Source organism: Brachyistius frenatus, unplaced genomic scaffold (assembly GCF_029030835.1).
Source record: "Brachyistius frenatus isolate BFR_SWC_R1_liver_20210118 unplaced genomic scaffold, ASM2903083v1 Contig_59, whole genome shotgun sequence".
Classification (NCBI taxonomy): Eukaryota; Metazoa; Chordata; class Actinopteri; family Embiotocidae; genus Brachyistius; species Brachyistius frenatus.
This window is the reverse complement of record NW_027210658.1, coordinates 227,066-244,413: the sequence shown is the minus strand read 5'-3', so window position 1 is coordinate 244,413 and position 17,348 is coordinate 227,066. Positions and strand designations below refer to the sequence as shown.

At 46.7% G+C, this 17,348-nt stretch overlaps 1 protein-coding gene across 4 annotated transcripts in view; it reads left to right on the top strand.

The window, feature by feature from the left end:
* rev3l (REV3 like, DNA directed polymerase zeta catalytic subunit) overlaps nt 1-17,348 on the top strand; it is a 68,600-nt gene that overhangs the window by 40,260 nt on the left and 10,992 nt on the right. For 2 of the 4 annotated variants that reach the window (XM_069705789.1, XM_069705787.1), the window contains exons 9-19: nt 1,331-1,473; nt 3,125-3,253; nt 5,175-5,412; nt 6,119-6,261; nt 8,301-12,135; nt 12,759-13,669; nt 13,772-13,857; nt 14,071-14,196; nt 15,901-16,093; nt 16,296-16,407; nt 16,916-17,031. In XM_069705789.1, coding sequence (XP_069561890.1) covers nt 1,331-1,473; nt 3,125-3,253; nt 5,175-5,412; nt 6,119-6,261; nt 8,301-12,135; nt 12,759-13,669; nt 13,772-13,857; nt 14,071-14,196; nt 15,901-16,093; nt 16,296-16,407; nt 16,916-17,031 — 6,032 coding nt within the window. Of the gene's footprint in view, nt 1-1,330; nt 1,474-3,124; nt 3,254-5,174; nt 5,413-6,118; nt 6,262-8,300; nt 12,136-12,758; nt 13,670-13,771; nt 13,858-14,070; nt 14,197-15,900; nt 16,094-16,292; nt 16,408-16,915; nt 17,032-17,348 lie in introns of all 4 variants that reach the window. The other 2 variants (XM_069705788.1, XM_069705786.1) reach the window with 1 other exon arrangement.

The window sequence follows — 17,348 nt, the reverse complement described above, 5'->3', positions numbered from 1 at the left end:
CTTGATTGAGACCCTCAGTAAAGAGATGCTAATAAAACATGACTGCATGAGTTCAGATCCCAGAAGCTGATTTAGGTAACAGCCCAACAGGAAACCCTGATGCTCATATTTCCTCCTGATCCCTCCCACATGCAGCAGAGACAGAGATGAAGAGATGAAGCTTCATGCGTTCGATGTGGCTGTTGAACTTCCAGCGGTTGTTTCAGCTCATGTCTCATGAGTGACATTTGTTTTAATCAGTGAATCAAAGTTTCTTGTAACAATTCTTTCTTAATACGTCTTTTGGGCCTCAATCCAACTGATAGAACCTGTAGAAATATGGTGTGTTGCAGGTGTTGTACTTGTGTTAAAGGTGTTGTACTTGTGTTCCAAGTGTTGTACTTGTGTTAAAGATGTTGTACTAGTGTTCCAGGTGTTGTACTCGTATTCCAGGTGTTATACTAATGTTCCAGGTGTTTTACTAGTGTTCCAGATGTTGTACTAGTGTTCCAGGTGTTGTACTTGTGTTCCAGGTGTTGTACTTGTGTTCCAAGTGTTGTACTTGTGTTAAAGGTGTTGTACTTGTGTTCCAGGTGTTGTACTAGTGTTCCAGGTGTTGTACTAGTGTTCCAGGTGTTGTACTTGTGTTCCAAGTGTTGTACTTGTGTTAAAGGTGTTGTACTTGTGTTCCAGGTGTTGTACTAGTGTTCCAGGTGTTGTACTAGTGTTCCAGGTATTGTACTTGTGTTCCAAGTGTTGTACTTGTGTTAAAGGTGTTGTACTTGTGTTCCAGGTGTTGTACTAGTGTTCCAGGTGTTTTACTAGTGTTCCAGATGTTGTACTAGTGTTCTAGGTGTTGTACTTGTGTTCCAGATGTTGTACTGGTGTTCCAGATGTTGTACTAGTGTTCCAGGTGTTTTACTAGTGTTCCAGGTGTTGTATTTGTGTTCCAGATGTTGTACTAGTGTTCCAGATGTTGTACTAGTGTTCTAGGTGTTGTACTTGTGTTCTAGGTGTTGTACTGCAGCTGTTCCTAAACACAAAGTGTTTATTTTCCACTGCTGCTGCTGGACAGAAGAATCAGTGTGTTTATTGAGTGTGTTAAACAGAGGACACAAAAAGACGCTGAATTCTGGGTAAAATAATTAAAGCTGCAGATATTTTGGAGGGTGATGTGTTCACATGATGACGTCATTTCCTGTCTCCTGTCTTTGAAACAACACTGCTCTGTTAACGTCACTGCTCTACACAGTAAGAGTCCTGACATGGAAGAACTATTTGTTGGTGCATAACGGGAAGTGTGTCATTAGCAATTAAAAGATGATCCTGATATCTGTCTGTCTGTGTTTAGGACTCAGGACTTGTCGGTGGGCGACGGGGGCGACAACGAGGATTTCCCCGATGAACTTACGCTCCACTCGGACTCCCTGATACCGGACGGACCGACCTGTACTCCTGCTAACGCTGTGGAGCTGCACAGGGACTCACAGCCAGGTGAGCCAATACCAGGAGGGCACAGTGTCACATGATATATGTAACGATGACAAAATGACACCTTCACCCACCGACACCACGCTGTACATCATCAAACTGTTTGGCTTTACTTCCTGTAGAGCGATGATGACGGGACAGTTTGTATTTCTGCAGAGTTGATTTGCACTGATTGAAAACTCATTAAAAAGTGATTATGCTCAGATTTGTACATTTACAGCAATAATGACAGGATGTGGCTTTTCTGAGGCAGATTTCATCCTGAAAACAGCTCTACTGAGAACAGGAAAGCACAAGCATCTGGGGCTGGGTGACATATCAATATTTTATCATATGATATGAGACTAGATATCGACTTAAATTAAATAATATCATAACAATACGATAATTGCTGTATTTTCCTGGTTTTAAAGGCTGAATTACAATAAAGTGATTTAATATTCTGGATGTACAAGGCTGTTCTATCTGTTCTATAATTTAATTTTAACCCCTTAATTATTTTTTTTTTTTTAAATCTCATTGTGTAAATACATTCTTAAAGCACCAATAGTCAGCCCAACCTTTGTCCATATCAACCTGCCAGCAGACCAGAGACCATCCATCACATGACTTAAATCTATATTCTCAATGCACTGTATACATATCCCAAATATTTTCAAAGAGTGATTGTTCACCTTTGATATTGTAAAGAATTGTTTCTAAAGGTGGAGTAATGTAGACTTCACGAATCAAATCAGTGAACTTTGGTTTACTGGTCTTCTTCCAAGAGACTGAAATACTTCTTTTATCTACATCTACGGAAACAACATAGGAACAGTTCAAACAATGTTGGATGTTTCATATCATCTCCAGAGCTGCTTTTCACGTCATCATTCTCCCAAATACAGTGGAAAAAGCTCCGTTATGTCGACACTGAACACACCAGCCGGGATAGAGCTGTTGTACATCAGACGGTTGTCTGTGGTAATCCGAGCTGAGCGTTGGTGCTTCAGCTGCCGTCCCTCAGAACAAACATCCTCCTGTAGGTCTTCTCTTCAAGACTTCAGATTTACTTCACAAGACTTTGAGGACCTCAGGAAGTTATTAAATTCAGAGATAATAGTCTTTGAAAACTGCTGGATTTCACTCACTTGTGTGTTAAGAAGTCAGTTAAACAGGTGTTGATGAGGTACGATATCTTGGAGCATTAATGCAGCTCGTTAAAACGTACTGAGTTGTATTAGTCTTGTTGGAATCCTGCTTATGATTACGTGTCCTCTATCCATTTTCTTTTCTATACACTAATTATACCTGTTTTTAATATGAGTTGGAGCTTCCATTGATGTGCTCTTGTTTCTACTTCTCCATCTTCCCTCACTCCTCTGAGGTAGTTGGTGAAAGTGAGTTAGGGGTAGAAAGTGTGACGCGGTGATTAGCATTAGCCTCATCTGCAGGCTCTCTCTCCACACACACGCGCGCACGCACACACGCGCACGCACACACACACACACGCACGCACACACACACACACACACACACACACACACACACACACACACACACACACACACACTCTGACCTGCTGCTGAACTCACCTGTGATGGTGAACCTCTTCTTTTAGTGGTTAATTTCAGACATGCTAATGGTACCGCTCTCCTGCTGCTCCTGTGCACAGACTCGGTGAGGAGCAGCGCTAAAGTCCCGGAGGAGGCGGTCGTGGACGAGGAGGCCATCCTGAGTCTCCTGGAGACCAGTCAGACCTTCCTCCCTCCCTCCCAGACGTCCAGCCACTCGGCCCTCATCGGTACGGTACCCGCCTGCTGAATCATGATCACAGCTGCAGTCTGTTCACTTTCTAATTCCCTTAAAACGGACATGTCCGACTGTTTTAGATCACAAACAGGCTTCTTTTCTCCTTGTATTAACACATGTTCTCTGTTGTCCGTTTGCTGGTTTCACATGTTCCAGTTCCTTTCATCCTCTCTTTCTTTCTTTCCTCTGACACTGTTTGAATCTTCTCTGTGGCATCTTAGTTGTTTCTGAGGTATTTTTAGGCTGCTTGCACACACAGCCTCTGTAGGACACCCTCTCAGGTCTTCAGTGCTCACGTCAGGGGACTGTAAGGGCCACTGTAAAGGCCACTGTAAAGGCTGCTGTATGGGCCACTGTAAGGGCCGCTGTATGGGCCACTTTAAAGGCCACTGTAAGGGCTGCTGTAAAGGCCACTGTAAAGGTCCCTCCACGACGTTTTACATTTGCATCTAAAAGAGTTGCTAATCAGTGGTATGCATTGTTCCCCGTCCATGCGCTGGTTCTGGAGCCCCTGGCAGCTCCAGCGCCGTCTTCTTTTCATCAAACGCTGCTCCTTCTCTTCTTTCTCACCAGGACTCCGTCTGTTGTCCTTAACTCACGTTATTTAATGACATTTTAGACAGCGGGAACTTCAAGCCAGAAGAGCTTTGAAATCTTTTCATAGTCTTCCGCTGCTTCGTAGGCATCGTTGGTCTCCATCTGAAGAGTCAGAGCTCTGACGGTTCCTTCTGACAGTTGTCTCACAGTCTTAGTCAATTAACCAGTTCATGAAGTTTTGAAATTTACTGCTCAAACTTTTTATAATTTTTTTTATTTTTAATTCTAACAAAAAGCAGTAGTGCCTAAACATTTTTAACATGCAGAGGTTTTATTTACTGCTTTACTCTTCAGAAATCAACTAACTATGTTACTTGTCCAGTTGATGGTTGCTTTTTCATGTTTGATTGTTGTTGTTAATTTAATCCTAGTTATGTTTTTTTAAAGATAGAATACAATTTGAATGAAGTTCTTTTTATTCGTTATTACTTTATGTTTATTTGAAGGAAAGCAGCTGCAACTTATAAAACACAATAATATGAACTGGCTCTCTGAAGCAGTTCGGGAAAGCTCTTCCTTAAAGTAAATTGAAAGCAGTTGGAAGACCAAATGCTGCATTACAGATTTTAGGGTCATGGAGTTGATCAATAATAGTTAATTGTTTTTCTTTCCTTACAAATCTTACAATTTACCTCAATGAATTCTTATAAACAAAAAAAACCTGGTAAAAATCTGCATGTGAGTGTTTGTATCGGAAACACATGAGCCTGAACACACCCACGTCATTCACATCATTATATTGACTTCCTAATCTGTCTGTTGTGAAATTAAGGATCACGTATAAAAAGGTGTTGATCCTGTTTAGATAGATGTTTTCTTATTACAAAAAGTAAATCAGATGATTTCATTTTTTTTGTCTGCTAATTGTTAATGCAACGTGTCAATACCTAACTCCCTACTGTCTCCATGACAACACTGTGCTTCCACTTTACATCAATCAAAAACCAATGGTCACGAGCTCTGGGCCGTGACCGAAAGAACGAGGTCGCGGCTCCAAGCGGCCGAAATGAGTTTCCTCCGTAGGTGGCCGGGCTCAGCCTTAGAGATCGGGTAAGGAGCTCAGACATCAGGAGGGAACTTGGAGTTGAGGTGCTACTCTTTCGCGTCGAAAGGAGTCAGCTGAGGTGGTTCAGCATCTGATCAGGATCCTCCTGGGCGCCTCCCTCTGGAGGTTTTCCGGGCCCGCCCAACTGGCAGGAGACTTCTGGGAAGACCGAGGACACGCTGGAGGGATTATATCTGGAGGTTTTTTAGTTGTGTTTGGAGTTGTTGCCTGCAGCTGACTGATTTCATGATTTTTGTTGTTGTTCCTGCAGATGGCAGCCACGACCGCACCATCATCGATCTGCTGGCAGGCCTGGAGGAGGACGGGTTCTGCAGAACTCCTGTCAGGCAGAGTCCTCAGTCCCGCTCCCTTCCTGGTGCCGCGAGCTACCACTGCAACAGTGATGAGGAGGAGGAGGGGCCGGAGCTGGACAAGGAGGAGGCGGAGCTCAGTGCATTGATGTCACAGCGGTGGGACACCGAGCACCCTGAAAGCTCGTCTTCATCGAGGCAAGTTGTGTCTCTGTTCTGCACTTTTCTACAGGAGCATCAAACAGCTGGATGTAAAAACAAATTAACATATTAAACCTAAAAGCCTTCTTTGGTACCAACTGTACTGTAGATTTTCAAGACTGAGAGCTCACATTAAATGTAAATGTTGGCTGCATTGTGTTGACTTCTTATCTGATCAGATTGGTTTTAATTTATGAATAATATTAATTTAATGCATTTAATTTTGCATTTATAATTTTTTTAAACTTTAAACTTTATTTTTGCCTATGTTCTTGCATAGCTTGTGCCCACATATAGGTTAGTAGTTTTTGGTTGAATGTAAAAGAATTGTGATGTGGAGGGTTCATACCATAATGCGAGGTACAGTTTCCAAGTAGCTCACAAGCCAAAAACATTTGGGCACCTCGGCTTTGAAGGATTTTTCTGGTATCTGAATGGAAACACAGGAATTGTTTTGGCAGCAATATCAAAAATGAAAACAAGTACCAGTGCCAGATAAGATTAAAAATTGGGGTTAAAATCTGGCTTAATTTAAAAAAAAGAATAACACAATACAAAAATGAAGTTAAATTAGAAGTAAGAATAAGTTCCATCATTGCATCTTAAGTAAAACTCCCGTCAGTGGACACAGAGCAGTCAGATGAAGGTCGTCCACAGTGAGCTGTGCATTTAAAATCAGCGTCTCTGTCACTCCTGCTCACAGGCCCGGTGCGAAGGAGGCAGAGGACGTCTTCAGTGACGAGCAGCAGGAGTCCTCTGATGACGACATGGATTGGAGTGGGAATAACTCTCTGTTTGCCAACCTGTCCATCCCCCAGCTCGACGGAGCGGCAGATGAGAGCAGCGGTGAGTCATCTTGTGCCAGGGCGACCTGAGACAGCACTGAAATGTCAGTTTGCTTTGACGCCTGTCTGACATCCCTCGCTGATTCATGTCCCATCAAGGATATCACAATACGGATCTGACAGCTGCTGCAGAGGGAAAAGTTGAGGAGACACCAGGCTTTGGCTGTATGGTCTTATTTCATGATGAGGGAGTTGACTCTTGGACTCTCACTGATTTATTATCAGATAACTTTCTAGTCTTTAAGAGGAGATGAGTTTCATACTGAAGGTCCATATCTACCTTTAGGAAATGAATAGCTTCCATTAAAAATGTATAGTGTGTGTGTGTGTGTGTGTGTGTGTGTGTGTGTGTGTGTGTGTGTGTGTGTGTGTGTGTGTGTGTGTGTGTGTGTGTGTGTGTGTGTGTGTGTGTGTGTGGATTATACGGGATTTTTCTTTTTAAAAATCTATTCAGAAACTGGATAAACAGATAATTGAACACGAGGAAGAATGAGGTGGAATTTTGTCTAATCCGAGAAATTTAATTCCCGTCAAAACACAGATGCAACAATCGTAATAAAATAATTTCATCGTCATCATTAAGTTTCTGTACAGCGTTTTAAAAATCCCTGATCATTATTGTGAAATGTTGCCTCCAACGGCTGCTGACATCCAAAGATATTGAAGGGTTAGTTATCGCAGTGAAGGCATGTCCTCTTAGACTATGTTATAAAAAGATGAGGGTGCTGAGAGGTTAAGGTGCGTATCATGTGGGCTGGACTTTATCTGCATGTCATCAGCTGCTCATTTCCTGCCTCTCTTTGACTGCTCCTGTTCAGTAAAGTCCAAATGGCAAAAAAAATCATCTTAAAAATAAATAAATTTAAAAAAGAATGCATCTGAACATTAACTCCAACCGTATATTTCTTTATTTAAATGACATCATTTCATCCCCATCAGTTCTTATTGTTGTCAAAATAAGACCAGAATTACCTTATGAAGATCTGTTTCTCATTTAAATACATTTTATTTGTACTCGTGTTCTGACATTACATGTTTCATCAGTGTTGATTTCTGCTGGGGTGACGGATGTTTTTTTCCGTTTGCATACCTGCACCACTGCTTTTATCACACTATACCACACTGTATTCACCACGACCACAGAAAAGCATTTAGTGCTGCCCCCCCCCCCCCCCCCCCCCCCCCCCCCCCCCCCCCCCCCCCCCCCCCCCCCCCCCCCCCCCCCCCCCCCCCCCCCCCCCCCCCCCCCCCCCCCCCCCCCCCCCCCCCCCCCCCCCCCCCCCCCCCCCCCCCCCCCCCCCCCCCCCCCCCCCCCCCCCCCCCCCCCCCCCCCCCCCCCCCCCCCCCCCCCCCCCCCCCCCCCCCCCCCCCCCCCCCCCCCCCCCCCCCCCCCCACGACGACCCAAAAGCCACTTTAGTCACGTGTTGTATATATACTTCTAAGAAATTAATAAAATATTACACAGAGCTGCTGCGAATATACACTGATAACTATACATTACTATATAACTGTATACATTTACATGCAAATTCACCATTTGTCAACAGTGATCTAATTGAGCTGTAATTTATCATGTTACAGCTACATGGTTAGTAGGACCAGAGCTGTCTTTGAAGAGCAGTGAATCAGGACAAACTGCCTGCTGATGCTTCTGATGACGGAGATAAAAGAATATGAAACGACCTGTTGTTCAGAAGTGGGAATAAACCGGGAGAATAGTCATGACTAAAGTTTTGCACTCCAATTAGTTGCATAGCCAGTTCCTCTTAAGGTATTTATTTTCAGGTCTCCTGCTTTTATTGATAATTTATATAGTATTTATAAAAATAGCTTGTATTGTTTTTTTTGTTCAAAGGTTTTACTATTTTACTTTAATATTCAAGCTGCCTCACGGCCAACTTGCTGGACTCCTCTGAAGGTCTTTGAATTTCATTATCATGTATGAATGTTGCCACACAAATAAAGTTTGACCGATTGATTTCTCCCAGCTGTGAACTCCGACTGAGCTGCCTTTTGCTTCTCATTTCTTGTGTCCACAGATTCCTCTTTAACAGACAGCGGCTCCATGACGCAGTCTTCGCTCATAGCCACAGAAAATATGCTGGGCAAAAGAAATCCCTTCCCCGGGGAGACGGTCCACCTTGAGCCACCTTCCTCAGCCAAGATCCTTCTGGAGTGCAAGCACCCTGAGCACAGACCGGTTCATGTGTTGGACTCGAAGCAACCACTGGACAAGCACTTACAGTTAAAAAGCAGCCAGGACAGCAGCAGTGAATGTTCCACAGGGTTCAAGGTTAATAAAGAAATTCCCTACATCCAACCAGTCAAGCACCCTATTCCCAGCAAGATAGCCAGTCACCCCGAGGTGTCGCCTATCTGCGTGGACAAAGAGGACATACGACCCCTGTACACCTACGACAAGAAAACCTCTATAGCTTTGGATAAGACGGATCTAGAAAGTTTCCCGTTTGGTCATGGAAACGTCACCATGAACAGGAAGAAGTACAGCAGCATAACGAATGTAGAAAGCAACTGTCTGTCTATTCTTCAGAACCACAGGACCTTCTCTCTGTGTTACTCAGAGCTGAGAAACTGCTCCGCAAAGACGGAACTGGAACTGAGCACAAAGGAGGGTAAAGGCCCGATTCTGAGGAACATCACCTCGGCTCCGTCGGCCATGAAGGATGACGAGTTTCTGGATCCTCAGGAGGAAGAAATGCGTCGGGACAGTGAGGAGGGAGATGTCGGTGAGCTCAAAATCAGGTACGAGGACTATCAGGAAAATAAGGCTGAGAGGACTATTGTGGCCCAGCAGGAGGCCCATTACAAGTTCTTCCCCAGTGTCATTCTCTCCAACTGCCTCAGTAGGAAGAAAGCTGGGAACAAGAAGCTGACTGATACCTGCAGCAACGTGGAACAGACTCAGCCTCGAAGAGCGAAGCTTAAAGCCAATAGAAAGAGGTTAGGAATGGCAGGACATAAGAACAAATTAAAGATGGTTCAAAGCGGTCCACCTGATGGCCAGGTTCCCACTGGTTTCCCCTCAGGCATGTCCGCTCATCCTGAGACGGCGGACGCAGAGATGCCAAGTTCAGAGTATCAGCCAATAGAAGAGACCGAGCCGGTCAAAGATGAGCCGAACACAGAGGAAGAGCCGATCACAAAGGAGTCAGAAAGTGAGGAGACGTCTGTAAACGAGCAGCCAGAACCACTTTCAGAGGCCAGCGTCCCCAACTCCACCTCTGGTGAATCTTTTTCTGAGGAAGCTAAAGACGTAGCAGAAGAGACGTTTAGCCCAGTGCCAGATTTATCCGCCAAAGTCACCTGTACTAAACAGTCGGCACTGCCAGGTAGCAAATACACCCTCAGGGCCAAACGGAAGATGACCTACGATGGAGAGGACGGGGAACACTCAGGTGTTTGGTCTAAAAATCCAGCCTCTGTCAAAGACCGTCTCAAGGACAGCTTTGTCCCCAGTGGGCAGGAACTAAAATACCAGAAAAGACGCAAGAAGGAACCTCCTATCATCATCAAGTACATTATTATCAACAGGTTCAAGGGACAGAAAAACATGCTGGTGAAGATGTCCAAAGTGAATGCAGAGGAGCAGTTGGTGTTGTTAACGCCAAACAAGCTGGAGGAGTACAATAAACTGGCTCCTCTCAGAGAGTTCTGGCCCAAAGTGCCAGAGTCCACTGCTGTCAAGTTTCCCATCACTGAGCCAAAGACCAAAAAACACCCCAAAAGAAAGGCAAAGGTCAACTCCACAAATAAGAAAATTGTCAACAACTCGTCAAAACCTCGGCTCAGACAAGTCGGCAGGGTCAAAAGGACTAAAGGCTGTCGAAGAGGCCCGGTTCTGCCCTCGCTACCATTTCCCCGGCCGTGTTACTGTGAGCTAACAGATGATCATGACGTTGAGTACACAGACGTCATGGTAGAGTTGGGCTACCTCTCTGATAGATCCCCAAGCCCTACATACTCAACACCTCCACGCTGCTGGTCTCCGAGTGACCCTCTTATGGAAACCAGGAGTTCAGAACAGCTGATAAATCCCCTCCGTGACCCGTGTCTCAGTTCTGCTTTTCACAAGCCGCACATCGTGTCTTCAACCAAAAGAGCGCAGAATAAGTATAAAATTGCCAAACCTAAGAAGTCCACAGATACTAAAAGGAAAGGAAGCAAGTCTGCTCCCAAGCCTCTTGCACAAGAGCCTAAAAAGGAGAAATCCAAACAAAGAAGTGGCGCTGCTCCGAGGCAGAGGAAGAAAGCTGAGTGTGCCGTCAACAGTTCTATAACCACCACGCGGCCGAGACGGTCTCGGAAAAAAACCCCGGAGGAACCTAAAAGCCATGACTTAAGCAGAGACAGCTCCCAGCTCCTTTTCCCAGAGAATGAGGTACCTCGTTCTGAGGGTTCCTCTCAAGAAGTCCCTCCATTTCAACAGCCAGTGGGCAAAGATAGCAACAGCCAGGGAAGTTCCCAGACTCCATCTACATCATACTCTAACTCAGTAGCCCAGTTCCTAGAACCAAAGGTGGAGGACTTTGAGACGTCCATCATGGAGGTGAACCAAAGCTTTTCAGCACCAGTTCAGATGAAGCAGCAAAGTTGCCAGACCGCTGTGGTAAAGGCCGAGGCTTCACAGGAGGAGAGCACGACTTCTCCGCCTGCAGAGACCGGTCGACCCTTACCGGGACGAAGACAAGAGGCCCGGTTAGCAGCCGTCTCCCCACACTCAGGCCCTAAAAATGGAGAGATTCCCACTCTCTCGGAGACCCCCTCTGGTTTGGCTGTCCTGAAGCAGCTTCTCCAGAAGCGGCATCAGGGACAGGCCCTTCCAATACAAGTGGTTGGCACAGACAGCCACTCCACCGCCATAGCTCAGGCAGCAGCACTACTGAGTCCCACAACTAAACCTGCTAAATCTAGAAGAGCCCCGTCCACCACTCCTCGGAAACCCAGGGCCCCGAAGTCGACCACTCCCAAGGATAAAAAGCCCAGAAATAGGAAAGTTAACACCAGCAGCTCCCAACCAAAGTTGTCAGTGAAGCAGGAGGGCAACATGTCAGATGAGTGCCCTCTCTTCCTGTCAGACCCCGGCCTGGACAGCTGCAACTTCATAGAGGACAGCTTGTCACCAGAGCTCCCGCACAACTACACCTTCGATATCAATGCTATCGATCAGACGGAGTTTTCCAGTCCATACAGCGGCAGTCAGTTTGTCCTGACTGATAAGAATTTGCCAGTGAAGTTTCTGAGTGATATCAGCCAGGAAGCCGTATCTGCTCAGTCGCTGGGCTTCGAGAAGAAACTGGATCGCCTGTTGGGTTGTGGGGAGGATCTTCAGAGGGGCGACTGGCACAAGGCGAGACCGATCAGCCCGGACTTCTTCGATAGACCGGAGAATGGGGAACCTGTGTCAAACCTCGCACTTCCTGACTCTGAGAAAATGAAGAGCAGAGACTGGGACTTCTCTTTAGGTAAAGCTCACACCCTCAGCCCCTTTCAGGACTTTCACTGTGAGAGAAAAGAGCTCCTCTTTTCAGTTTTCGACCCTGTCCTACCGCTGCCTTTAAGCTCCGCGTCCTTCGTCGACCACGAGGGTTCGCCTACAGGCGAGCCTCCGGAGAGCATTGACGGGCTGACCTCCACCACACCCAGCAGCTCTCCGCGCTCCATCAGCTCGCTGTCACAGGTGAGGGCGGGCCACCTGCAGCGGGGGGCGGGAGGTGGAGCCCACGTTCTCAAGCCCCTCATGTCCCCTCCGAGCCGGGAGGAGATCCTCAGCACTCTGCTGGACCTGGAGATGTCCGAGGCCACCTTCCAGGAGCCCTTCTGCAGCGACCCCTCTGACGCCCCGGGGAAACCAGTGTAAGGCCATATGCAACGATAACAATTACATTTACTCTATCTTTCATACAAATAACATCTTTGTGGACTCTACGAAGAGGTAAAAAGGTGTTAGTAAAGCTTTCGATGTCAGGAATGGAATTCAGTTGGTCAGGATGGATGAAATCGGCTGATTTCAGCTTGGCAGACATGTTTTATCAGATAAGTGTGTTGGTAGTGAAGTAACCTGTGGAGCTTTACACTTTCAGACCGCAGGGTTGACTGACAGGTGGTGGTGATAACGTGTAGAAACACAGCAATGCACCAACAAATAAGGAGTAAGGAGACAGTAGCTAATCACCAGAAACATAAAGATATTCAGTGAGTAAAAATTAGATTTAACATTGTTGTTCATTTTGGTGAGTGAAAATAAATGGAGATAGAACTTTTGTATTTTTTACAAATAACTCCAAAGGGAACCTTTAACATTAGATTTGTACCATAAAAAAAATCTGAAGAAGGTCTCTAATATTGGTCTGGCACTATTTCAGGTATTAAATGATGAATATATGCCTGGTTATTCATTACAACATTTCCATTTCTGGAGCTGTGATTTAGTAAAGTGTAAACAGGTAAACTGATCACATCCCCTGTTGTTTCTCCAGGGAGGTTGGTGGCCGTAAGCTAACGGTGGGTACCAGATTGACCAAGGAGCTCTCCGAGTTCAGCGGAGACCTGTCTTTGGAGGGCCTCCATTTCTGGAAGACGGCCTTCTCGGCCATGACGCACCCTACGACCGCTTGTATCTCATCCTGCCAGCTGGCTGAGGCCTCAGAGACCACTAAAGAGCCAGCAGAGCCCGACCCGTCCTCAGCCAGTGACAAGAAGGTCGTCATCCTGCCCTGCAAAAACCCGCCGAGCCGCGAGCGCGTGCAGCCGTGGCTGGAAGCCAGGAAACAGTACGAGAGTTTACAAAAAGGGAGGAGAGAGACGTGGCTGCTGAAGAAGGGGAGGACGGGGCTGAATGTGGAGGAGGGGAACCCAGACGGAACCGAGCATCCGGCTGCCTCCGGCTGCCCGGCAGTGAAGGTGGAGCTGTGTGGGAACGTTTCCAGCGTCAGGGCTCAAAGGAGGAAGAAAAGGAACCTGTCCTTAATCATCTCTCCTCTGGTCAACACCGGCCCGCGATGCGAGTCAACAGAGACGAGTCCGGTCTCAGAGGAGGGCAGTGTTGGTCCCGAGCAGGAGGACAGGGAAAAAGATTGTGATCATGATGATGAAGATGATGATGATAAAACCTGTCCAGAGTCCCCAGAGCTGGCTCCATGGCAGCAGTCCTGTCAGCCGAGCCCCTCCGACCGGGACCACCTGAACAAGCCAAGGGAAACCTCCCCAGAACCGCTGTCACCGGGCCTCTCTGATTCCCTGGAGAGACCAGCAGGGAGCAACAGTCCTTCACCTCTCCATGCCAACGACAGGACGAGTCCCCACCTCCTTCACAGCACCCCGTATTTAAGGAGGCGGCGGAGAAGCAAGGAAGACCTGCAGCCGATGTGCAGCACACCCATGTCTGACGGTAGGGAATATTAATTCTGACCAGTTTCTTTCATCATTTCGAACTAATTCTGCGTGCTGTTTTTAACATTCACTCCTCTTTCTGTTTGAATTCGTGCTGCAGAGGATCAGACTTCTCAGAAACTCCAGCAGAGGAGGAGAAGCCAGGCCGACCCGCTCAGGAGAGTGTTACTGACCACACAGATGAAGGTCAGGCTGCTTGGGATTTTATTTCAGACCTCTCCACACATCAAAGAGTTTACACTCTAGTGAAGGAACCCACTTTAAATTCCCTGTGTAGAGCTGTGCATGTAGCCGTGTTGGTCCCTCTCTGTGGAGTTATTTAAATTGAACCTGAATAGGTTTCCTGTCCGTGTGCAGTCTTCCTCATTTGCAAACGTGTCTCTTTTTTTTTCTCCCCAGAACCAGTTTGCTGCTTTGAATGTGCCAAAGAAAGATACCTCTCAGATTGAAGGACCCAGTATAGCCAACTCGTACGGCTTCAGAGTCAGCATGCAGAACCTGCAGGACGCCAAAGCTCTGCATGAGGTGAGCTTCTAGCCCGCAGCTTCTCCGCGGAGGACTTTTCACACAGATAAACTGCGAGTGAACAAGCATGCACAAGAAAGTAAACACCGGTCCTGAACAAAGAAGGCCATCTGCTTCCTGTTTGTAGTCCGACCTCGATTACTTCTCCAGTTAGCGTTGATGTTACCGCAAAGCACGCTTTGACAAAGAGCAGCTTTTTGTGAAACTTGCAGGTCGGAGACGCGCCAGCAGCCTGATGGTTGACACACGGCTGCAGCGTCCACGGCCTCGTTGTGTCCCATGTCCTTCTCTACACCACCTTTAGAGTAACGACACGGATGATCAAAAATCATCTTGGGGGGGGGGGGGGCTCTTAGTCATGTCCGACTGACAAACGTTCCTGTTAAATCTGTTTGAGATCAGCTCCTCTGAAGAGTCTGCGCCATGTTTATGCAAACATGAAGATATATTCTGTGCTCAGGTCTGTGTAGATGATTTGCACCAATAGGAAATCTCTCAAGTTCAAACAGATTCTCACTCACTTATTTCAGAGGGTTTTTTTAATCCATAAGAAAATTTCTATCATGAAGAAACTTATGAACACCTGCAAGACTTATATCAGACTTACATAAGACTGTGAAAATCCCCCAAATTCCTCTTCAACTGTAGTTTCAGTCAGCTGCACCCGTTTTATTTTGTAGTCTCTGAAGCCCAGAAGAACCCAGGAGACACTGGAGACAGAGTTTGGCAGGACTCGGTTCCGGTCCAACAGGAGCACACATGGATTCAGATGGAGCAGTGGAGGATTTTTACAACTGAATCTCATCCTCCCTGGACATTATTCACAGCATTTAATGGATTCTTTCCATCTGCAGAGACTTGGAGTGAATGCATCAATAGAATAAGGAATAAAATTCAAGTGGCAGCCATCAGTGATGTCATCAACCATCAGTGATGTCATCGTTGGTTTGTGAACGTTATGAAGCATCCAGTTCAGATTCTGTCCGTCACCATCTTGCTAGTTCGGAGCGGTTTGGAGCAGGAAGTGACCATATTTGGACGAGCTGGGGGAGGAGCCAGCGGTGGATCTGACCGATCTGATTGGAAACCTGACGATACTACGTCCCGCCCACCAATAGCTGTAACCTGACTGCACCACAGACCTGTCAATCAAACAGACACGCCCCCAAAAACAGGTCTTTTTGAATCTTCTTTTCTAATGAATGAGGGATTATTTTCAGATGGACCTCCAGAAAACTAATAAGAAGGAGTGACTTTAGCTAACAACACCGAGATAACTGATGGACACATTTTATTCACTTTGGATTTGATGAGAGAAGTTGAATGGGAGTCTATGGAGCCGACCTCTAGTGGCAGTCGCTGGTATTGCAGCTGAAGACACTTCTGCATCGGAACCATTTTACAGACCTGAAGCTACAAACAGTTTAATATCCAGTCTGTGGAACTACTTCACCAAAATAATAAGCAGTCATTGGTGAGAGGTGAAGTGTTGGAGGTCACAGCACCCTGCCAATATGTCAGCAACTATAAATGTGATCAGATCAGAGAGCTGCGTGGGTATATTACAGAGCAGATAAACCTGTCTGAGGTGATCCGATGAGCTTCCTCTACAGATGATCTTTCAGCCTTCACTCTTCTCTGACTCCCACATTAAAGCTGCAGGTGGATTTCTCTCCTTCACATCATCGTGTCTGTCTTCTTCAGGTCCAGCACCTCACACTGATGAGCATGGAGCTCCACGCACGAACCCGACGTGACCTGGAACCCGACCCCGAGTTCGACCCCATATGTGCCTTATTCTACTGCCTCAGCTCCGACGCCGTCTTGGCAGATGCAGATGGCACCCAGCTGTCGGGTGCCATCGTTGTGGACAAAGACCATCAAAGCAGTGGCCAAGGTGAAGTGTAGTTACAGTACAGGAAAATATCACTTCCACTTCATGCAACAAGTTTTCCTTTGAGTTTTCAGGAACATCTCACATCTCTGAGAGATATTTTAATTAATGTGTAACTTAATGAGAAAACGTTTGTGAGTTATTGAGGCCTGATGATTTCCTGTCTTCACTCGGTCATTTAATGAAGCTGTTTGAATGTCAGCAGGCGGCAGAGGAACAGCGCCCCTGCTGGTCAGGTCGGGCGTCTCCGGGCTGCAGGTGACGTACGCAGCCGAGGAGAAGACGCTGTTCCAGGAGCTCATCACCATCATGAGGAGGTGTGTGTGTGTGTGTGTGTGTGTGTGTGTGTGTGTGTGTGTGTGTGTGTGTGTGTGTGAGTGTGTGTGTGTGTGTGTGTGTGTGTGTGTGTGTGTGTGTGTGTGTGTCTGTGTGTGTCTGAGTGTGTGTGTGTGTGTGTGTGGTGTTGTGTGTGTGTGTGTGTGTGTGTGTGTGTCTGTGTGAGTGAGTGTGTGTCTGTGTGTGTGTGAGTGTGTGTTGTGTGTGTGTGAGTGAGTTTGTGTGTGTGTGTGTGTCTGAGTGTGTGTGTGTGTGAGTGTGTGTGTGTGTGTGTGTGTGTGTGTGTGTGTGTGTGTGTGTGTGTGTGTGTGTGTGTGTGTGTGTGTGTGTGTGTGTGTGTGTGTGTGTGTGTGTGTGTGTGTGTGTGAGTGCGTGTGTGTGTGTGTGTGTGTGTGTGTGTGTGTGTGTGTGTGTGTACGGTGCTCTCAGTGAATATGTACCCCCAGGTGGCAGAGTTTGGCTGAGAGCTGCAGTTTTCCGTCCCGTCAGGTTCGACCCAGACATCCTGGTGGGGTACGAGGTGCAGATGCGTTCCTGGGGGTTCCTCCTTCAGCGGGCGGCGGCGCTCGGAGTGGATCTGTGTCAGCAGCTGTCACGAGTGCCAGGTGAGTCTCAGCTCCGGTCCAAAACTAAACTAACCTGAATGTTTTTAGATATAAAGCATCAGATTGACAGGTAACTACAGAACCCGACTCACCTATTGGACCTCTGAAAGGGTTCTGAGATGAAAAGGTGAGTTTGTCATGATGACGACGTGCAGCAGCAGGGCTCACCTCATGTCTCACCAACCAATCACAGCTTTCTGCTTTAAAGTGCAAGTTCATCTCTTTTAAACCGAGTGCAGATGATTGAATCGGAGCGTCTGATTGGTTGATGACGGTCAGTGTGTTCTGTGGGACTGAAGGTGTGTGTTTGCGTACTT